Source organism: Leucoraja erinacea, chromosome 22, assembly GCF_028641065.1.
Source record: "Leucoraja erinacea ecotype New England chromosome 22, Leri_hhj_1, whole genome shotgun sequence".
NCBI classification, from domain to species: domain Eukaryota; kingdom Metazoa; phylum Chordata; class Chondrichthyes; order Rajiformes; family Rajidae; genus Leucoraja; species Leucoraja erinaceus.
Genome location: NC_073398.1, coordinates 29,341,878 through 29,366,501, shown reverse-complemented (window position 1 = coordinate 29,366,501; position 24,624 = coordinate 29,341,878). Strand labels below are relative to the sequence as shown.

Here is a 24,624-nt window from a genome sequence, read left to right as displayed (position 1 = left end):
CTGGGATTATTTCCCTCAAACATTCATTTAATCACAGTTCCTTTTAGCCGTCTATCCCGATCTACTTGTTTTATGCTAAGTCTGTGTCAGCTGCCTCGTTTACATATAATTTAATTCTCCATGCTTCTCATTGTTTCAAAAAGCACTTTGAATATTTCAAATCTGTATACATTACAGAAAAAAATGATATATTTAATCAAGGATGAAAAATTTATGTATTTTAATTATTTCAATTCTTTGTTTTATGCAATTTAGATAGTGGGTCCTACTGGGTTTAAAGGAGCCCGGGTAAGTGATGTCCAGTTCTTTACACTGAGTTTCGATATTTGCCAATTGCTTTATGAATATAAAAATGTTGCAAAAAAAAAAACACTTTTGTTATAGGTTGCTTGGATTCAAGTAGCAAATCTGAGTGATTGACATGCGACAAATAAGATTGGTTTCCATATTCTTCGAAATTTGATAATATGACATCCACCCAGTCAAAAATTGTTAATAATTTAACATGGTAAAATAAAATAAGGTAATTCATTGCCTGCTCTTTCAAAGAGAAATTCAGTGAGTTCAACTATCATGCTCTTTCTCTATATCTCTGCACTTTTCTGATCATGATTAAATCAAACACTAAAAAATTAGATTCAGACATTTGATCAGATGGTGATAAAGGTTTGTACTCTCTTTCTGGTAGGGAGATATTGGACCACCTGGACCTGTGGGACCCAAAGGCGATCAAGGAATCCAAGGGATTAAAGGTGAAAAGGTATTGGTATTATTTGCCCAATGACCCAATGAACTTTTCACTTTGATACACCAGTCTTAAAATCAAGATCTGGTCGACAATTGGTGGCAAATCAATACTATATTTAATATTGCAAGCTCAGCAGGACAGCACACGATGCAACATTTGTACTTGACTAAGATGTGGATGAATGATGGCCTCATTTACTTAGAGATACACAGATGCCTGATGGCTGATCTTTGAAGAAGAATCAGTCTGAAGAAGGGTCCCCACCCAATACGTCACCTATCCATGTTCTCCAGGGATGCTGCCTGACCTGCTGAGTTACTCCAGCACTTTGTGTCTTCTTTTGGTTGATCTTCACTTTGCTCCTTCGATAGAATGAATTATTTAATTCATAGTCAAGCCCGTTATCCTTCAGATTCATTGATCCTCTTTACCATTTTATCGTCGTATTTAAATTGTAGCCTTGTTAACAAGAAGGTGACAGACAAGGGAACTCTATTTGCAAAGTTGATATTCAAATTGGTGCCGTGGGGATGTTGGCCATTTCAACAAGAGTCCTTAAAAATTGGCAGGGTCACTGCTGGCTTGACAACTCATCCCACTTCTGGAATTGCTTTCCCATCTTATACTCACCAAGGGTCAAGCCCACCTTGCTACAGGCTCAATGCGAGCCCTGTCCGCACAAGATTGTGAGCTGCAGTGGATTGCTTGGTAAGTGCCTGCAATTGGAGAAATCGGCATCTAAATATTTTGTCAACCTCAGTAACTTAAAACATTTGATTCCTTGCAACTCAGTGGAGAATATGAATTTTAGGATTATTGTCAGGGGTGATTAGATTGATAACTAATACTCATTTCAAAGTGTAAGGGGTTGTCTTCTATGTGAGCAAGTTGGGAATTCCTTTTTCTGACGCACATCAAAGTCAATTGTGGCCTCCCCGCCCATACTTCCAAAGACGCACCTCCTATTAGTGGGAGTCTCATCCATCAGTGAGAATTAAATCCTCTCCAGTCCAGTCTTCAACACCCAGCATCCATTCCCATTTAAAATTACTATACTTCCAAAATCCTTTTACATCCCCAGCAAAACCCTGAGGTTTTTTTTTTAAACTATGATATATTTTCCTTTATAGGGAAGTCCTGGATATGGTATCCCAGGCCAATCTGGTCCCAAAGGAGAACCAGGTGAAAGGGTGAGTAACCAAAGCTTCCTACTAGGGAGACAGTTTATCTTTGACTATAATGGGACACACGCTATGGTATATGTTTTCTAACCTGTCAGATGATTGTCATTTTCAATAGTTTGCACTGAGAGGACAGCAATTAATAACCAATTAAATGTACTTGATGCATGGCAGGGGGATGGATCTACCCACATCTGGATGCCACCCACATCTGATTTTGAATAAAAGCATTGCCTTCAAAGTCTGACATGGGAAGTGAGAATGGTCTCTCTCAACATAACCTACAATGAATGTTGCCCTTTCTAACACAAGTTTACCAAACACAAGTTGGAGCGCATTTGGAGTATTGTTTGCAATGCTGGTTGTTACACTCTATCGAAGGATGTATCGTGCATGAAACAAGTGCAAAGGAGACTGACTCAATTATATTCACGTGTAATATTATCTGATCTAATGGTAAGCATTGGGCAGGTGCTATAGACCTGCACGGGAAGGTAGACGCTCCCGCCCCCACGAGTCTCGGGCAGATGGGGCTCGTCAGCCTGGGAAGGCAGTCCATCTAGGAGAGGGAAAACTCTAATTTAAAACCTCCACTGCCTTGTGGCCATATCCATTCATGGAAAAGGCTCCAGGAGTAAACCTCAAGAAAATCCGGAGTCAGAGCCCCTAAGGCAGTTCGTCGTTGTCTACAACCTCGCTCTGGCAGCTCCTACGACGGCGCTGGTGCCAAACTGTAACGGCCCTGCTGTTCCTTTAGATCGATCAGCGACGTGGAGAGGGGGGACGTGCTGCATGGGCAACAGCCTGTCCTCCATATGACATCACCCAGGCTTGCATCCGACCAGGATGCATCACCCATGGTCAGTCATGACCGAGGGGGGCCTACTAATGGAAAGCATGCAAAACAAAGCTTTTCACTGTACCTCGGTACACCTGACAATGTTAAACGCAAGCCAAACTGCCAGAGAAGGTGGTGGAGTCTGATACAATCACTACACGTTTAAGAGACATTTAGATAGTTAAATAGGCATGGTGGAGGAGGACATGGACAAAGGGGATTAGAGTCATAGAATCGTACTGCATGGAAACAGTGCCTTAGGCTCAGCTTGTCAATGCCAACCAAGATTTAAGCTGGTTTTGATGGGCAGAAAATCAGTATGATGTGCTGTACCGAACAACCCGTTTCTGTGCTCTGTAGCTCAAGTGATCTTTGTTTATTTATTACTATCTTCTATCTAAATTAATACTGATACCTATTCTGTATTGTCAGATTCACTTAGTTGCTAGTGTTTCTGCAGATGCTGGAGAAAATTACACAAAAAATGGAGAAACGGGTGATAGCATCTATTCTGCCTATTGTCATAGATTCACCCGCTGAGTTTCTCCAGCTTTTTTGTGTAACTTTCACTAGTTGCGTGCTTGGCTTGGAAAAAATAACTTTCCAACACCGGAAAGTTGTTGCTAAGTTCGAAGTTCGAGGTTGAAATTTTTATTGCATATCTAACACGACCATATCTGACCTGCAAAGACTTGATAACAACAATGGCACAGGAGATTTAATTTGGTCTAAGTAAAATGTCTGCTGATTGACGTTTGAGTGGGAAGTTACTTATGCCACCAAACAACTGTTACTAAATGCAGGAATATGCAAAACACCATATAATATCTCCCACTAATGATTTAAAGCAAATTGAGAAATTATATCATCGTATTTATGACAAATTATATTAAAATATAATCAGCATTAGGACTGGACATGTTAGTAATTTCCAGATCCATTATCCCACTCAGCTCTAAGGAGCTATACTGTGTATTAACAAAGCAACAGCTGGTGCTGACAGTTCCTCTTGTTCACTCAGTTTAACAGAGTCATTAAGGACTCTCCTCATTCTGACTCCACATAATGCAAACATCCAGAGACTGTTCCGCCTTCACCAAGAGACCTTTGGGAACCTCCAATTGTACAAATGAATTTCTCTCCGAAAGCATTAACGGTGCCATTTTAACACACCATAATCATACTTTATTAGCCAAGTATGTTTTGCAACATACGAGGAATTTGATTTGCCACACTGTCATACCAAATAAAAAGCAACAAAACACACAAAATACATTTTAACATGAACATCCATCACATTCCTCACAGTGATGGAAGGCGAAAAAAAAGTTCAATCTCTTCCCTTCTTTGGTCTCCCGCGGTCAGGGGCCGCGAGCCTTCCATTGACGGGATGATCTTGGCGATCGGACCCTCCGTGTTGGGGTGATCAAGCTCCCACATCGGGGGGATCTCAGCTCCCCCGCGCCGGGCGATCGGACCCCGGGTTGGGGCTGGTCGAACCTTCTGTGGCTTGGAGCTTCCCAACATCCCGCCAGTCTCTACCCGAGACTGCGAGCTCCTCGATGGTGAAATCCACAGGCCGCGGTTGGAGCGTCGATCCCAGGCAAGCGATCGCAGGCTCTGATGGTAAGTCCACGGCCCCGCGGTGGGGCTTAAAGTCAATCCCGAGCAAGAACGCCAGCTCCATGATGTTAGGCTGCAGAGCTACCGGAGATACGATTCGGTAAACAATCGCAACTCCGGCAAGGTAAGAGATTGAACCCCTCCCCCACCCCCCACATAAAACAAACCAGAAAACATTAAACTTTTTAAAACACACTCAAAATAACACAAAGAACGAAAAGACTGACAGACCGTTGGCAAGGCTGCCATCGCTGACTGCGCCACCAGGTGGTATTGGTCTAAGACTTATTGGTCTAAGCTAGATCCTGTTCTCTTGATGGAACAGGTTGCAATATCTGCATCTTACCAACTTAATCTCTGCCTCAGCTCAATTCATGTTGAGATCCACATTGGCCCTTTGTAACCTCTAGCCCAAGCAATTCCAACATGCTCCTGCACAACTTGTGTTTGTTAACGTTCCTGTGGACCGTCTTGAGATGTTATACTGATAATATTGTAATAAGAGAAATAGTCATTTATAGTTTTACAATAAACATATGTTTATTATTTTGCTACTGTTGGGCACTTAATGGACTGTAGCTTAATATGTCACATGTTTGCAGGGGAAATTGCAGAACAGTTTAATGGGCATTGATAATAATGTGTCCTCATGAATTGTTCACTTCTGTTATATCAACAGGGCAATGTTGGCTTATCCGGTAGACCGGGTGAAAAGGTGAGCCCAAATTTTGCTGTTCACACTCAATGAGACTCTACTTTCCACTCTGCCGACAATATTTGGTTAGCAGCAAATAGCAAATAAAAGCACCGATTATATTCCTATTTGAACAGGGTGAAGTTGGCCAGGAAGGCAAGCAGGGGACTCTCGGTACTCCTGGAAACCCAGGACCTATTGGATTAAGAGGTAAAGATGTAAGTAAAAGCTAGCGGCCATATATGAGCTATTATAATAGACTGTGTTTGTATGGGATAGATCTTTAAACAGGGCTAAAAACCAATTACTGTAAATTGCTGGTCAGACAAAACCTGTGGAAAGAGAAACAGGATTAATATTTTAGGTCAAAGACCTTTTATCAACACTGGGAAAGTCAGAAAACAAGTTAGTTTTAAGTTGAATGAGAGTGGACAAAGAGAATGTTTCTGTTAGGGTGAAGCCAAAGTAACAGTGGTGATAAATTGTATTGGTCACCTACACAATTCATGATGCAGGAATTCACTTGCACTTCCTCTAATGCATTCAGTAAAACACAAAGTGCGGGAGGAACTCATCAGGCTAGGCAGCATCTCTGGGGGAAATGGACAATATTCGCCTAGTGAATTCCTCCGTATGATCCAAATACAGATTAGAAGGCCACTTTACGAGTATGTAGTCCACAGGGATGACACAGAACACGATGTTGCTGAATACTTTAATTCTCCATCCCGCTCCCATTTTGATCTTTCTGTCTGTGACCACTGACACTGATATAGTGAGGCATGTTGCAAATTTGAGGAACAGCACCTCATCTTTCACGCGGGCATGTTGCAACACGCTTGAGACTCAATGTTGATTTCTATCACTTGTAGGTAGTGATGGTGGATGAGAATCAGCTCCCTTTCACTTGTCAGTGCTTTGGTTGCAAATTTGGAAAGGTTTTTGTGGCAGGTGCTTCCACCTCTTTCACACCCCCTCAATCCTTTGTCAACCCCTTCCCAGAGATGTGGATATGTTTTCTTACACTTAACCCAACCTCATTCAGTTATTCTGTACGTGCACTTTTTTTTTCGCACTACTTCAGATTGCATGTCAGTCTTTGCACAATTCTGCTGTTTTACATTCATCAATGTATTTATTGTTATATTTAATACCGAACAATATTTATTACAGTTTACTCTATGAGCTTCATGCAATCACGGAATTCCATTGTACCCTGGTGTATATGACATTAATCTAATCTGATCCTAAACCTGAATAATAACCTCCACATACTGTATGAAATAGTAATATAAACAAGCTAATCACTAAACCCCTCATCTTAATTCCAAAAAACTAATTCCATCCAATTCAATTCTTTACTTTGTTTAGTTCCTACATAGATTTAAACAATATTAATTTTTAGATGGAAGATTACCAAATATAATCCTCACAAGGAATCAGTTGTTCACAATAATGTAACAAAGGCCACAGCTCTCTGCACTTATGTTAACAGGTTGGTAAAGCTATTTAATTATTTTCACTCCCTTGATGTTTCCTCAAAGCTGCAATTTTTTTTTCGATTAAAGCACTTAAGAAAGTTTGCATTTGAAAATTAGTATTGAATCCGCTTCCTCTACCCATTCAATCACTACATTCTAAATTAAGAATGATTGTCTGTAATTGAAAGTTGGTGTATCTAATCAAATCATTGATCATGCTTTGCCAATATGACGCATCTTTTAACTTTATCTATCACCATTCAGCCCATGAACCAAGTATTTTTCATGTGGCACTGTTATCCTTTCCACCTTGTATCCAATATTGCAAGAGGACCAGTCTATATTACTTATGCATTGATAGTTCATCCTTTCCAACCAATTCTCCAATATCCTCATTACAAGAATCTTCCAAATTCATCAGAGCTCTTGATTCTCAGCAATGCAGAGAAATTTTGACTGAAGAAGAATCTCACATACTCCTAATGTTGCATCCATCTCGCCTTCCGTGGTCCTCCAAAAATACTTGTGGTCAGAGGATTGCTTTTTAAAATTTCTTACTTTTTCCGTTACAAGGCATGTTTTTTTCCCCGCGAGTTTATAAATCACTGAGACTTAAAATGGGGACCTATGGAACCTCAGGTGGATTAAAAATAATTCCCACATTGCAGCAGTAGAGAGCCAGCCTGGAGTTTCATGCTCAAGTCTCCCAAGTGTAACTTGAAACTACAAACATCTAATTCAGACGTGCGAGTACCATACCTGAGATAACATTTATCGATCAGATTACTGAGGAGGAGAAGGAGAAGGATAAGGTGAAAGAGAGTAAGGGCAGGTGGATTGGTAGATATTAAGCACAGACAGCAGGCTTTGGGCATGCTAGGAAATGCAGATCCACATTGCTTTTCGTTGCAATTAATGGGAGTTGCCGTCTAGCACAATGCATTGAGTAGCTCAAAAGAATATATTTAATAGATTTGTTTTCCTGCATGCAGTCTAGCCTGCTGTTTCTTTATCTTCATTAAGCTTGCTTTGTTGCGCCATCAAGTGTTATTTTCAATTTAAGACTGAACATGGTCTTGTAATGGGCTTGGAATTAAGCCTCCTGACTGCCTCGTAGAACAAAGACCATGCATAATGAAAGGAAATGAAAATTTGGAACAACCTGTGACAAATGTTTTTGAAACAGACATGATGATTCCGCAGTGTTACCACAGCCAGAAAGTACAGCTTAATTTTCTTGTCTTGTTTTTAACAGGGTAAGGAAGGGCAAAAAGGTGAAGCGGGCAAGGTACAGTCAATCAGCTTATGTGTTTTCCATTTCACTTCCAAGAATAATACCATACATTAACATATTGCTAATGATTTGATCCCATTGCAATATAATTGTTAACTCATGGACGTATTTTCTAATTAGGGTGAAGTGGGTCCTCCTGGTAAGACGGGGGAGCGAGGAGTACGGGTGAGAATTAAATCACTTTTGATTTGCTATTTTAATTGTTCTTTGTGCGAGCTGATTAAGTCCCTTTTGACTGAAGCAGTCCGTGGAATGCTAATATCACCCTCTAATTGCGAGATAATTTAATGTTAAACAACTCTGCAAGGATGAAAATACAATAGACTGGAAAATTATATTTAATACAGACTCGGATATCCTCTGAAGTAATTTCCTAAGACATAAGAAAACTGAAATATGAACTATAAGAATAGGAAGATGCTCACTCCAATAAACCAGTTCTGCTCGTCAGTACGATGAAGGGTTATGGGGAGAAGGCAGAAACATGGGATTAGGAGGCAGAGATCAGCCATGATTGAATGGCGAAGTGGACAATTGGCCGAATGGCCTAATTCTACTACTAGAACGTGTGAACTTGTGAAGATTATGGATATTCTGCATGTTACCTGCTCCTCCCAGCTGCTTTGATTTCATAATCTTTGATATTAAGGATGGATCAGGTCTAATTTTTTATTTGTTTAAGCTGTAATGGATGAACAGGCCTGACGAATGCAGGCAGCTATGCTTCATGACTCTTAGAGGAATGACTCATATTTTAATATTGAGCACAGACAAGCATATATTTAATATGTACTTGTCTTGTGAAGTAATGGTAAACAAAATTCAGAGTTCTTCAATCACCAAGCTTCTTTTAGTTTTGTACTACTTCATCTGAAATTTAGAATCAAAGGGTCATACAACATGAGTATAGAAGCTGGGATGTAATGTTAAAATTGTACAGGGCATTGGTGAGACCAATTCTGGAGTATGGTGTACAATTTTGGTCACCCAATTATAGGAAGGATGTCAACAAAATAGAGAGAGTACAGAGGAGATTTACTAGAATGTTGCCTGGGTTTCAGCAACTAAGTTACAGAGAAAGGTTGAATGTTAGGTCTTTATTCTTTGGGGCGCAGAAGGTTAAGGGGGGGACTTGATAGAGGTCTTTAAAATGATAAGAAGGATAGACAGAGTTGACGTGGATAAGCTTTTCCCATTGAGAGTTGGGAAGATTCAAACACGAGGACATGACTTCAGAATTAAAGGACAGAAGTTTAGGGGTAACATGAGGGGGAACTTCTTTACTCAGAGAGTGGTAGCTGCGTGGAATGATCTTCCAGTGGAAGTGGAAGTGGTGGAGGCAGGTTCGATTTTATCATTTAAAAATAAATTGGATATGTATATGGATGGGAAAGGAATGGAGGGTTATGGTCTGAGTGCAGGTAGATGGGACTAGGGGAAAATAAGTGTTCGGCACGGACTTGTAGGGCCGAGATGGCCTGTTTCCGTGCTGTAATTGTTGTATGGTTATAACATGGAAATGGGCCCTTTAGTCCATTGACTTTGCACTGACCATAAATTCTCCATTTACATATATCCTGCACAAATCCTGTTTAATTCTCCACATATTCATTTCTACACAATCCTCCCCGCTCCCAAATTCTACCATTCACCCTCCAACACTTGCATCTTGAGCAAACCGGAGTATCTGGGAGAAAACACAGAGAGAAAATACAACTCCATAAAGATAGTGCCAGAGATCAGGATTGAACCTGGGTCTCAGGTGTTATAAGCAGCCACTCTAAGCGGTGTGCTGCATTTTTGCTCTGTTTCACTGGATTCTCAGTGGTGACAATGCTCCCACGTTGCAGATAGGTTGGGTGGGTTTCAACATTTAGACCCAGAGGTGACAAGGAATTGGAGGTAAATACCCAAATTAGGATACCGCTTGACTTGGAGTTAACAGTTATCACATTCACCATGTCACCATGGAGATGATGGATATGGAGAGGTCATCAAATAAGTGTTGGCAGGCGTTGCTAGGCACTTAGCAGTAGTGTAGGAAAGAGTAATATGTGTAGCCTTAGTAGGAAGGAATTGCAGATGTTGGTTTAAACTCAAGATAGACACAAAAAGCTGTGGTAACTCAGCGGGTCAGACAGCATCTCTGGAGAGAAGGACTGGGTGACGTTTCAGGTCGGGACCTTTCTTCAGATTGCAAGAAGGGTCTTGACCTGAAACGTTACCCATTCCTTCTCTCCAGAGATGCTGCCTGTCCTGCTGAGTTACTCCAGCATTTTGTGTCTATCTTTGTACTAAAGGTTTGCATCTCTTAGCTGATACCAGTTGTGGGGGAAGGGGAGGGGCAGCAAACATTAGTGGGAGAAGGTTATCAGTCCATTCGGCCCAACTTAGCTGGCTATGCGTGTTGTTATTGGCAGAAGATGGTAAGAACTAAAGGGCCTGTCCCACTTGCATGCGATTGCGTGCGTTTGGCGCGACCAACCAGAGATCACGCGAAGTTCGCACTAAGTTCGTGCGTGACGTCATTTATGTCATGCTTACCAATCAGCTGGGCAAGAGGCGGGCCGACTGAATTTGGGCGTCACACGGCGTCGGGCGGTGACGTCATCACGCAACGCCACGTCGGGCAGTGACGTCATCACGCAAAGCCACGTGCTAGGCGTACGCCATCAAGATGCTGCGTACGACGTCAAGACGCTGCGTACGACCGCAATGCTCCTGCGTGCCGACAGGCCGTTGGCGCGCGAAGATTTCGGTCACTGCAAGAATTTTGGAGCCCCGCGCGATGTCGGGACCAGTCCCGCACAACTCCGCGCTTCTAAATGGGACCGGCCCCGCGCGGCCATACGGTGCCCATACGCCTCAAGCGACCACAAGGTCGCGTAATTTGCGAGCCAAGGTCGCGTAAGTGGGACAGGCCCTTAATATATGTGTAACCAGTGAATTAAATATTAGTGGAGGATATTACAACAATGAAAATAAAAGTGCTAATTCCATATCTCATGTCCTCTCTAATTATCGGAAAGGGTCCACTGGGCTTGCCTGGCCGGCCTGGAGAGATGGGGCTTAAAGGAGATAGTGGAAAGGCAGGAGAGTTGGTAAGTACCAAACCATTACATATGATAGTCTTATCATTGTTAGAAAATTGATGGTGTGGTGAAGAATAGCTAATTCCTGTAAAACGTAAAGATGATGTTGTTTCCAACTAAAGGATCTGAACTTAATAGTCTAAAATATATCATTACATGAGTCCTCTATTTGATCTGGAAGTTCGTGAGATTCCAGGTCAGGCCTACTTTCATCAAGGGCAACTTGCCCACAGCTTCACCAAAATACTAATCCCCTGCCCCCTGGACCTGTATATATATATATGATAGTAAATCAATAATCTTTGATGTTTGCTCTATTAGAAAAATTATACAAAATCACAGAAAATTTGCAACACAGGACGGCACGGTGGCGTAGCGGTAGAGCTACTGTCTTACAGCACCAGAGACCCGAGTTCGATCCTAACTACGGGTGCTTGTCTGAATGGAGTTTGTATGTTCTCCCCTTGACCTGTGTGGGTTTTTCCCGAGATCTCCACTTTCCTCTCACACCCCAAAGACGTACAGATTTGTAGGTTAATTGGCTTGGTATAAATGTCAAATTGGCCCTAATTTGCGGAAGATTGTGTAAGTGCGCAAGGATTGGTGGTCGGTGTGGACTGTTTCTGTGCAGTATCTCTAAAACTAAAAACTAAAACCAAAAACAGGAGGATATTTGGCCAACACCTCTACCATCACCATGTACACTATAATACTGCAAACTATTTCCTGCACTCTATGTCTTTCTCTTTGTTCTATCTATCATACTTGAGTTTGGCTTCATTATATTTATGTATTGTACCATCTGACTTGATTGGATAGCATACAGAACAAAACTTTTCACCATACCATATGTGACAATTATATATAATAAATGTAAATCTAAACATAGCCCTACAGATCACCTCTCTCAAGTTCACCATCAAAGTGTAGTTTACATATGATTAGGATTTCTAATTTTTTGACATTTTCAGCCAGTAATTTCAACTCTAGCATCAACAATTTCCTCATTTCTCTCTTAATCTTTGTACGATGTTCATTTTTTTCTTGCATTTTGTAACATCACATGAAAAAACATAAACATGGTTGCCCAAATATTCCTTGGAGCAGCCAAGGAGTCAGGTACACCAGCTCTTTCAAACTGCTTGAACCGACATGATGGGGTGAATGGCCTCCTGTGTTTAGGGTTTCTGCGACTAAGAGATTTGCAAATAATAGTCAGGCAAACAATTTGATAAAATAATTCTGCCGCCTCGCTCCTTGGTAAACATTGGGAGCATATGTAATCATTTTTACATTATCATTCTGCAATTTTGTGAGCATTAACTGATGATAAATGCTGATTTTTTTTTTGACAGCAAGCGATGTAATGATATTCACTCCCAGAACATACCAATGTAGAGGATCTCATTAGCAGCTAATCTTTAAACACCTCCGAGAGTAAAAGCAAAAGTGTTTTGGATTCTGATCAGTGACTCCTCTTTCCTCTTTCAGGGAGTAATTGGTCCAATGGGATTGAAAGGCGAGAAAGTATAATTTTTAGAAATAATATTTTCTTCTGGAGCGTACATTAGTTTGAGACTAAAACTAATTTAAGCAGGTTTGTTAATTGTGCACTAATTGCGATTTGTGCTGTTGCAGGGGAAGCCTGGACTACCTGGGTTACCTGTAAGTATGTGTATCAAGTTCAGTGTGTGGATTACTTATAATTGCTGGGGGTTCTCAACTGGCCGAGAGACAGTACCAGTCCCACAGCAAACTGGAGTGACTTGATAAAGATCTTTATAATTATGAATGGGTTCATAAAATAAGTGGAATGTTAGGTTATGAGAAGTGCACATACAAATCTCTAATAAATCCAGCAAGGAATTCAGGAGAGACTTATTCCTGCAGTGTAGTTACAATGCTGAGGAGCAGCACAGTTGTGTCTGAGGGGAACCTGAATTCACTCTTGAGGCAAAAGAAAGAGAAGGGCATGTTAATAGAATAAGATTTAGGTTTATCATTGTCACGTGTATGAGGTACAGTGAAATTGTAGATTATAGATTTCTAGAAGCTATTTAGAAAATTCTACTCTAGGGTAATCTGTAATATATACAGTAAGATGCTCCTGGCAACTCTCATCAATAAACTGCAGCTCACTCACAACAGAGCATCTCATCTTCAACAGTGAAACATTTTTTCATTTCTCATACTGGTCAATTTAAGACTTATTTAAGACACTGAGTTTCCCCTGAGCTTATTTGACTGGACTCTGACCTTGTCCCTTAAACAGAAGCAATGTTATAGTCATCCGTTATTAATTATGACTTTTTTTGTTGGTCAGATAAATTTGTATCTCGTTGTGTGGTAGGGTGATTGTGGTGAACCGGGAGCCGCGGGAGCAAAAGGTGCCTCTGGAACTGGTGGCCCTCCTGGGCCAAGGGTGAGTACATCTCATGTTTACTCGTGCAAAGTCAGACATTTGGAACATGCTTAACCATATGTTCTCTGGGTCCCGATTGCTCTCAGAATCTTGTCAGTATTCTAAAAATAGTGTACCCTCTTTTAATCTGCTCTGTAGTATTGATATAGTAAGTGGTATCATGGATAGTGAAGATGATTATCAAAAATTGCAGCAGGATCTTGATCAGTGGGCAAATGGGCTGAGGAATGGTCAATGGAGTTGAATGCAGATTAAAACACATTTGGACAGGTACATCAATGATATCACAATCCCAAGTGCCTACTGATGCCCTGAGTTCACCTGCCTTGCCTGTTAGGATTCTTGCAGTTTTGACTATCAGACCTTCATTTCTTGCCCCTGCTTATCCCACCTACTGGATTTACTCACTTTATCTTCAATACATTTGCCCCAACTTTCTCATCTACCCACACCACGACTTTCATCCCGCCAGATCAGTTTAAACCATCCCAAGTAGCCATAGCGAATATCCCCACCAAATCTCCTTTTGTAAAGGGAGAACCTGCAAGTATGCAAGAGTACAATGACATAATTCACATTTCGAGGAACACATGTCATGTATTCACTGTGCACAAAAATGCTGGAGAAACTCAGCGGTTGCAGCAGCATCTATGGAGCGAAGGAAATGGGCAACGTTTTGGGCCGAAACCCTTCTTCAGCATGTGCACCTCAGGTACTGTATCTGTAAAATATTAACATTTCAAAAACATTTTCATATTTCTGGGCCAGGCAGTCCAGAATTCTCTGAGCTCTATAGAATAATATAGTGGCCTTCTTTCCCATTATTTAAATTTTAAACAATGGAGTTACAAGTATACTTTGGTATAAGTTTTTTTGGCCTTCCATCACAGTTATGTGATGGATGTTTATGTTAAATGTAATTATGTTGTGTCTGGGGTCTATTTGTGTGTATTGTATGGCTGCAGAAACGGCATTTCGTTTGGACCTCCAGGGGTCCAAATGACAAATAAATTGATTCTGATTCTGATTCTGATTCTGATTCTGATGTCTGGGTTATTTATGATTATCAAGAGTGGCCAGCGCATTGCACGATGAGAATTACAGATTGCTCTCCAGAGACATCTGCTGGCTATAGTGTGGTACTGAAGTGACACCAGAGCCATAAAACAGGAAACTCGACTAGAATAGAATAGAATAGTTTCTTTATTGTCATTGTAACATGAACCATGTACAACAAAATTTAAAAATGTCAGCCAGTCAGTGCACCATTCAAACATTTCTAAAAGCTAACGATACATACAAGATAAAATATTAAAAGATAAACAACTAAAATAAATATCACAAAAATAGCACGCATAAACACCCAACCCTCCATCCTTCTGTCGATTTCACAGTGTACCACAGTCCCTTAGTATGTATCGCCCCTGCGTTCCTTGGCGGCTACATTTAGTGCTTTTATAGCAGTGGGGTAAAAACTGTTTTTTAGTCTGTTCGTCCTTGTCCTTGTAGATCTGTACCGTCTGCCTGACGGCAACAGTTCAAACAGGGAGTGTCCGGGGTGGGAAATGTCCTTTATGATACTCTGGATTTTTTGATGCAGCGGGACTACACTAGAGTTACTGTCCCATAAAATAATGCAGAGGGGGCATCTTGAAAAGTTGATCAGAGAACCTTACCTAGATTACTTATCTCTCCCTTCCTGTGAGAGATGAGCTTTGACTGTATCTTTGCATTGACTCATTTCATAAGATCATCCTTCCTGGTATCAGTGGTCTAACAAGTGGTCTAACATTTATGGTGTTTTTTACCTTTCTTTACACAGCAAATATCAATTCAGAGTTTAGAACAATTAATGTAGAATTACATTGCACCTACAATGTGTAAAACATGCAGCTTGAATTAGTTGGCATATTTATTATCCACACAAGCTCCACTCCCTTCCTTCTCCTTGTCTTCATCTCCTTCATCTCATCCTGTTAATTCATTCCTTTCTCCATTATGTGATGCAAGGGTTCTCCTTATATGGATCTATGATCTGAGTGAAGGATCGGCTAGCATTGGTTCTACATTATTTGTTTATGGAACATAATAGCTGCCTTTTATGTTCAAGGGTCCAATGGGTCATCCTGGGTCACACAGTAATGGAATGGTACATTCAAGCCATCCTTGCCTTTGTTGAGATATAGATCCTTCTGTTTTTCATCTTGGACCTTTCCAGTTTAAACAGACTTTCTGAGTGTGCAGTTCCCATGCACAGTGTTTGGTCAGTTTCTAGGTGCAGGGTTGGCCATTGGGAGTGAATCTGTGATCCAGCATCATGGTCCATCTCAGCTGGCGTGTGACTTGGGTTAGTGACCATGATCTCCTGAAAATCCTTTCCTGTAAATGCTACATCTGACTGGGAATAAGAGATTGTGGAACTACAGCTTCCATCCCGTTGTTGTTTATCCACAATCCTGGACGACACTTTTGAAGCTATTACATGGTGATCAGTAATCACTATTCATCCAAGAACTTACATGGCATGTTGGCAAATTGGCAACTATTTTGATTGACTTCAAGTTCTTACAGTAGTTATCTCCTCCTTGGTATTTTAAATACCACGTGCCCCCTATATTGTCTTTAACCTTTAGTAACTTAGACAAACAATGTTTTTTGCCATTCATTAAAGATATTTGTAATGGAAACTACTATAGTTGTGGTCTAATGATTATGTTCTTGCCCCAAAGGACCAAGAATTTTATTTTCCCCCTTCTCCATCTTGAAGCTGGTCAGGACTATGAAACAATAATCATTATCAGGATGTCAAAAGTGTGGCATACTTTCTCCAACACTCTCTCACATAGTAACCTGACTCTTGTTTTCTAACTTACTTATATTTTATTCATTCTAACTAATCTTATTGGGGCTTTTGACTCCTTTGGCAGGGTTTTCACTTTAAAAATTAATTCATAAATGTGTGTGAATTAAAGAGCCACTCTGTTTGAGAAAGGAACATCACATTTTTTCCTCTCATTTCATCCTACTTCCTTCCCTTCAGAGGGGAGTTCAGTGTCATAACATTTCTCAACTCTATCTTCATTTGTGCCATTGATTCGCATCTAAAAATAACCTCTACCTCTGTGTTGTCTTAGACTCAGTAATGTGGTTATAGGACGTGGCGGGTTTTGCGGCATTGTTGTTGGCAACAGAAACAGATGCCATTCTCATGAAGACATCGATCACAAGTCGCACAAACCCACACACACCTGTAACTTCCAACATGCATGTGCCAGCACATGCCCACCAAACATACATGATGCACTCAGAAAGTTATCAGTGTTAATACATGGGCACACTAAAGTACATCAGTCCATATACTAATGCAGATTTATGCACATCAACACACTTGTGACTCTGCACATTTCTCTCAGCAATATCTATGTTATCTAAAGAGCTGATCTCATTCTTTTTCTTATAAAATGCTAATTAGATCTGCTGACCAAGATAATGAAGTCTGTAAGAAGGTTTAAACCGAAGATAGACACAAAAAGCTGGAGTAACTTAGCGGGACAGGCAGCATCTCTGGAGAGAAGGAATGGGCGACTTTGGGTCAAGACCCTTCTTCAGTCTGAATCTCTTTTTTGATTTTGAGCATTAATGAAGCAAAATAATCCATGTTTTAATAGTTGTAAAATATTGGTATCCTTAAAGTTAAGATAAAATATAGAGAAGGAAAATGGATTGATAAACATGGATCAAAGAAAAATAAAATTAAAAAAACAATTGTAGAAAATGATTGAGTTCTGCTATATTGTAATTTGATCCCTAACCTGAATTTATTTATGTTCCCACATGGCGATCGAAAGGAGAGAAATACAAAGGGAGAAAAGGTGAGTTACAAGCCTTAGCTAATTGATTCAAAAAAAGATTTTTGTCCAGAGATCGCTGTAGGTACCATCCGATTTCATGAAATCTTCAATTAAAATGTCACCAACTGATAGTTTGCTGGACTACATCAATCTGTAGAGTAGGAGGACATTGTGAAAAATCAAACCCATTTCTATGCTCTTAGCATGGAGACAGAAAAACACCTATCAATTCCCTTTTGCAAATTATAATCAAATCTTCCTCCTATCATTTAAGCTCAAAACAATTTATTATGTAGAACGTGTTCTCCTCATCTCCAATCAAGTTCCTCTGCTCTGTACCTTAAATCTGTGCCCTCTGGTTACAGATGCCCCTGGAAGTGGAAACAGATTCTCTCCATCTGTATCAGGATAATGTAAAATATAACTATTAAGCTCACTTGGTCTTCTAGCTGAAAAGCCCACATTCCCAGCTTCTCAAGTCCCTCGCAGGTCATTGTCAATGACCACTGTATTGGCTCCTATTCAGGCTTGGACATTGTCAAGCTACTTTGTGTGTTGGGTGGGCAAGAAAGGATGTCTTGAATGATACTCTCTATCTACACCAACTGGATTTACACACAAGGCTCGTTAGATAGTCACCAACCTTTGGAACGTTAGGCAATCTTCATCTTAGCACCTGAGCACTTAGAGCAAGTGTTTGCTCACTCATGTTATGGCTCATACTTTGTAGCTACGCCCACTAGCTTAACAGTAAACATCCCTGCTTTGTTCCCACACTTTTAGAGTAACGTGCCAGTATGGTTACCTATGCTGTAATGTTAATAAAGTCTTTGGACCTTAATCACGGTGTAAGACTTTGGCTATTTAAACAGCAGAATCACAACATGGTGTCAGAGTATACGGACTCACTCCTTGTTTAATTGTATTGCTTTATTTCACACACTCATGATCTACTAAAGTGGTTGCACCAATTCAGCACAGATCAGGTTCCAATACAGTTGAATCTAGAAATATCCATGAACATGTGGACTATTGCCCTCTCCCATTACCACTGACCTTTCTATCCTTTCTGCATCCTCCAACTCAGCTTAACAGTAAACATCCCTGTCCCACAGACCTCGTATTTCATTGGGTATACACCCCAGTGGTTTGATTTCTGACATCAAATGTTGTCACCTCTCTCCACCCCTCCCCTTCCTTCCCAGTTCTCAACTGGTTTGACTGTCTATTGTTCTGTTTGCTTTGTTTCCTTGATCTGGTCTATTTTCATTTTTTTGATCTGCTTCTTTTGATCTCTTACATTTCTTATCTGTAACTCCCTCTCGCCTGATGCTCTGTCTGAAAAAGGGTCTTGAACCAAAATGTCATCCGTTCCTTCTATCCAGAGATGCTGCCTGTCCCGCTGAGTTACTCCACCATTTGTGTGTATCTTGGATGATTGTTGTTGTTTGCATCAAACCACTAGGGGCTCTGTCTAATAATTATGGGCATTGAATAAACATTGCCACTGACCAGTCAAACCATTTTGAGCACAGCATGGTTTCTCTATGTAAAATTCCTATTTGCTCTGCAAACCTAGCGATTGATGGTGTTTAGGGAAAAAGATCTTACAAAGACCTTATGCAACATTACTTATTTTTCTAGGTGAAGATAGAGCAAGCAGTTCAATCCATGTTTTATGATGCCTTTCATTCCACTGAAATCTGTGGTAAAGATATCTAGATTTCATTGTGAAGAGACATCAAGACATTGGATGTAACGTAGGCATGTACAGTTTGTTTTGTAGGTGAGGGTTTATATATTTAACTGTGGCATAATTGGCAGAAATTCAACAATGTCATAACTATGGGGCTTCACTGAAATAAATTAAATTAATATTATACCTTTAACAGTCCTGGGACATTCAAATTCCTTTATTGCCAGCAAGATATTGTAATATAGGAAACACCACAGCTAATTTGTGCACAATATATCCCTGTTGACCAGTTACAAAATAATCTGTTTTGTTATTGGATGATGGCAGAATATCAGAAGGGATGATAACACAATTCCTGGAGTGAGGCTCAAATTCAGTTCTCTGACTTTCAAGAAAGTGCTATCATTAATTACTAAATGAGAAAAAAACTTTTTTTTTTTTTAAATAAATTTATAATTAGAGGCATCTGCATATCATAATCCAAACCAGTACAGACTTTGTTTAACGGTTACATATTAAATATCCAGGTTTCCAGGGACCCAGTTACCAAAGTAGCTGGGATCCTCCTTTATCGGTTACCTATTAGCATTGCCTCTAATTATTTATTTATATTTATAGATAGGAAAAATAAGTAAAGAAAGAAAGAAAGAAATTAGAAAAATAGGATAAACTATCAATAATACAACTTGGGAGATAGGTCCGTAGGTCAGAGAAAACTATTTATCTAGTCCTGGGTTCAGGCTTCAGTCCGGCCTCCGTGCCGGTCCAATCTACCCCTTCAAATATCTATAAATGGAGACCATATTCTAATAAATAATTCTGGTTTGTCAATTAAGACATATCTAATTTTTTCCAAATGTAAGGTCTCTGACATCCCCATAATCCACATCTTGATTGTTGGGTTTTTCCAAAATGTTAATATCAATTGTTTTCCAATTATTATAGTGTAATCAAGGAAATTCCTTTATTGTGAGTTTTGGGTATTGTTCTGATATGCCCAATATTATTAATTTAGGGTCAGGATCCATCTGGATATTGACGACTACAGAGATTATTTTAAAAATATCCATCCTGTCATTTTTAATTTTTGTACAGTTTACAAAAGTATGGGTTAAATTAGCCAAGCGGTATTGACATTTATCACAGATAGGAGAGATATTAGGAAAAATTCTATTTAATTTTGTTTTAGAATAATGCAGTCTATAACTCTAAAATTCTATAGAGGATATGGAAACAGAATTGAATGCTAGCACATTCTAGCATTCTTGAGGGTCAGAAGGCACTGAGTGAAATCAAAATAAATAATTGGCACAAAGCAGTGATCTTTCTTGTTAGTCACATGGATTGTAAATTTTAATGGATTTCTGAAAGTGTGTGATTTTTTTTTAATGTCGTTATTTGCTTTTTGTTGTAAAAATAGGGTGAGCCTGGAAGGAGAGGTGAAGCTGGCCAAAATGTAAGTTTCCATAAAAGTCTAGCTATTGCCTCCTTGAGAATGGAATCCACCATTTTCCAATTCAAGTCGAGTAAAGCCCAGTTTATTGTCATATGCATAATACCGTGAAGTACTGGTGCAAAGAAAAGCGTGCTTGTAGCAGCATCGTATCCACTTAGACTCAAAACAAAAATCATAAATTAATTTAACTTAAGCAATACAAAAGAGTGAAAAGGAAAGAAACTGCAAAAACAAAAACACATTAGCGCTGAACACAATTAGAAAGCAAGGCCACGGTCGTGCAGAAGTGGATTTTGTGTTCTTTGTTGTCGAGGAAGACTGTCCCTGTCCTGGTGACAAGCCACTTCTGGCTTGTGTACCTCCTGCTTTCTAGTTACAGCGAGAAAAGGGCATGGCCTGGAAAGGCCTTGATGATAGAAGCCACCTTCTTGAAGTAGTACCTCATGTAGATGCCATCAATGTTAGGAGGGTTGTGCTGGTGATGGCGTGGGCTTATCCCACTACTTTCTGCAGCCTCCAGCGTTCCTGTGTATTGGAATTGCCGTACCATGCTCTGATACTGCCAATCAGTGAATGTTTGTTAGAGTATTCGGTGACAAGCCAAATCTCTTTAAACTGCTAAGAAAGTCGAGACACAGGCACACCTCCTCCATGATTACATCTATGTTCTGAGCCTAGGACTGGTCAACCAATATGTTAACATCCAGGCATTTGAAGCTGCTAAGGAAAACCCTAGGCATTTCCTTGCAGTGCTTCCTTTTATTTGATTCCATCCTTTCTTGAATAGTACACATCATGGTATTGGAGTGGATGGGCAGGTTGACACAGCGATTAGCACTTCTGCCTGCGAGAGTTCCAGGAACCTAGGTTTGATCCTGACCTCAGGTGCAAAGTATAGAGTTTGCATGTTCTTCACGTGACCTGTGAGTTTTGTACAGAACACTATGGTTTTCTCCCTCCTCCCTACAATGAGTGGATTTGCTGCTGTGAATTACATCCCAGTGTAGGTAAATAGCACCGAAAATCAGAGGGGAGTTGATGGACATGTGACGGAAAGTAGCAAGGCTATAGGGAAATAAGGTGAGGGGGAATGGGACTGACCGGATAGCTTTACTGGGAGCTGGCACGGACTCGGCAGAATGAATGACACCTTCCTGTGCCATTGTAAGAAAGTCGAGCGTCAAAGCATTTGCAACTTTCCAATCCTCTGGAACCACACTATAATCTATAGAATTTTGGTAGATTACAATCATAACCACCATCTCTGCAGACACTTGTTAATATTCGAGGATATGGGCCATATCCACCGTTCCAGCGGATATGTTGGCCATTAGCTCCATAACTTTTCATCTCGTGATAGAGATTATTTTAAGAGCTGCTTTTGCAATCTGCTTTCTTGATTCAAGATTCTGGAACTCGAGACAGTATCATTGATGGTCTTTTACTGATACTCCCTTCAGCATCATGGAATGATGGCATTAACCATTCTTGTCATGCCAGTAATCTGTAGGTGTAAAACCCTTCTGCTCGTCTCTTTCATCTCCCATGTAGGCTTTCCCATTCTTCAGTTCTGATGCTAAACATGATTCACATCCTCACAAAAGTTAATATAGAATGTATTATATCATAAGTATGATTGTTTGATATGGATATGGGAAGATCTTGGCTTGCAGGATTTCATGCGTACTTTAATGGTATTTCCCAATGCAGTTCTTGGCAGGACACAAGGGCAACCCAGGAGCTGTCGGACATCCAGGACTCCCTGGCATTCCAGGAATTCCTGTGAGTATATTACTGTTCTTTCACCAGATCTGCTTCATTTCATATCCCTGTCAGTGGTCCATGGACTTCACGTTACCTGAAGTCAATGTTCACATGCGGCTGTAGTTGATGAATGTCAGAAGATTATCATTGCTTAGAAATTCATCCCATTGCTAATGACCAGCACTCCTATCAGGAATTGTTGGTGGAAATCAGAAGGACAGCAATAACCGTTGCCAGAATATACAGCATCTAGTGGCATCATCAGGAATCAATATTTGTATTTTACCAATCGCAGAAATATAATTGAAATAATTTTACAATCGGTGTGGAGTTTGCACGTTCTCCATGTGACTGCGAGGGTTTCCTCTGGACGCTCTGGTTTTCTCCCACATCCCAAAGACATGTAGGTTTGTAGGTTAATCGGCCTGTGTAAATTGCCCCAAGTGTCTAGGGCGTGGGAGAATGGGATAATGCAGAACCTGTGTGAATAGGTGATCGATGGTTGATGTGGGCTTGGTGGACCAAAGGATTGGTTTCCATTTCATATCTCTAAACTACAACCAAACAGTGTTTCTTAATGATAATTGAAATTCATACTGGGATGAATTGCTCTTCACATTATCTCAGTCTCTGCAAACAGTATGTTTGATATTCTGTTTCAGGGTAAACCAGGAGCTGATGGAAAACGTGGACCACCTGGGAAAGATGTATGTTTTCACTGATCAGAGTTGATAAACTGATTTTTAAAAACTGTGCCAATGTCAACCATAAAAATATAGTAATGGAGATATTGTTATACCAAGTGTGGAATGAGCATAGTAGGCAATATTTTGTAGAGCACGGGCAAGCACCAGCTGGATTCTTGCCAGACATGACATGGGTGGGGTCAACATTGTGGGGTCTTGACGTTGTGTGATACTTAGACACAATCCTTGGCCTACTACGTGGCAATCAATACGCTCCCCTTTTAGCCCCCCACCCCATTTTTGTATCTGGAAAAAAATCAAATGAGCCACCAACAAAAAATTGTTTGTTTTGTCAAAATCTATCCTAGCATGTGGTTAATTCTCTGCTCGACCCAGATATGCTTCCCGGAATGTCAGCAGAGTACCTCACAATGTTATACAGACAAAGCATTCATATTGGATAATTGCTCAAAATGAAGATAAATTATAAGGCAATTTTATGAGATAAAGAGCAGAAAAGATGGATTAATTGGAAAGCTTTGTCAAAGAGATAGCATCAACGAAGGACTAAACTGCATCCAGCTTTCCTCTGCATTTCTAACTTTCTAATGCCTAGCATTTGTGTAGTTGCTATAGATCAGATCAGTGCAGGGAACATATTACATACCAGATGGAATCCTCATAATTTTACATCAAATTATTGAAAGGAAAAATGATTACTGGTCTATAGGGTCAGAAGGGTAGCCCAGGACTGCCAGGAAGTGATGTAAGAGTCACCTTTAACTGTTTCATCTTAAACTAGCTTTATTGTAAATGCCATTTTGAGAACCTAACCCAGTACAAGGTTTACAAGCATTGTGTGACTTGTTTTGTGTACCTAGGATGTTCCTTTAGGAAGGAGATGAGAAGGAATGTCTTTAGTCAGACGGTGGCGAATCTGTGGAGTTCATTGCCACAGAAGGTTGCGGAGGCCACGTCAATTAATATTTTTAAGGCAGAGATAGATAAATTCTTGATTAGTACGGGTAGTCAGTAGTTATGGGGAGAAGGCAGGAAAATGGGGTTAAGAGGGAAAGATAGATCAGCCACGATTGAATTCCAGAGTCGACTTGATGGAACAAATGGCCTAATTCTGCTCCTATCACTTATGCACATGAACAAGAACAAACAGCAGCTCTTTGCTTGGGCAGTAAACAAGTATCTTTAACTTTATCCCAACATATTACCTTATTATTCAGTTGAGGCACAAAATCTCTGTTTTTGGTAGACTGTGCATATCTGAGGAATTTTCCACATTGCCAGGTAGATCCCATTGGTGTAACATTACTGGAATAGCATGGCTCAGTCTGGCTGTAAACCTTCATCACCACAGCTATGTTGTCAAGTTGTTCTTAGCTGTAGGTGATGTTCTTGGCCATTTGTTGGCATAATATCTAACGATTCAAATAGGCTGAGGACTGACATGTATGATGGTCAGGATGTAAATAAGAGATCAAAATATTCCTGCCACTAATTTACTTGTCCATCACCAGTCACCATACCTCCAGCAAATGTGTATATTGACTTTGTGTATAATTTGAATGAATTAATACTTTATGGTCACATGTGACGAATCACAGTGAAATTCTTTGGTTTGCATACAATTACAGTGCTTTAAAAAATATATAATAAAATAAGTCAGCAGTCAAATCAGAAAAAATGCTGCAAAAACCCAAGGTCGGCAAAGAGTCGCCACATAGTTTTTCCGACTGTGGGGAGTTGAAGAACTAGTTGGATTTGTCCTGGGATACTGCGACCA

The 24,624-nt window shown here is 40.2% G+C and overlaps 1 protein-coding gene across 1 annotated transcript in view; it reads left to right on the top strand.

Annotated features, from left to right (window-relative positions):
- Positions 1-24,624, top strand: part of LOC129707916 (collagen alpha-1(VII) chain-like) — a 260,386-nt gene that overhangs the window by 114,009 nt on the left and 121,753 nt on the right. The window contains 14 exon segments of the mRNA XM_055653380.1: positions 256-288; positions 689-760; positions 1,879-1,938; positions 5,070-5,105; positions 5,222-5,302; positions 7,821-7,853; positions 7,980-8,024; positions 10,889-10,960; positions 12,590-12,616; positions 13,302-13,373; positions 17,222-17,245; positions 20,341-20,376; positions 22,087-22,158; positions 22,803-22,847. Coding sequence (XP_055509355.1) covers positions 256-288; positions 689-760; positions 1,879-1,938; positions 5,070-5,105; positions 5,222-5,302; positions 7,821-7,853; positions 7,980-8,024; positions 10,889-10,960; positions 12,590-12,616; positions 13,302-13,373; positions 17,222-17,245; positions 20,341-20,376; positions 22,087-22,158; positions 22,803-22,847 — 708 coding nt within the window.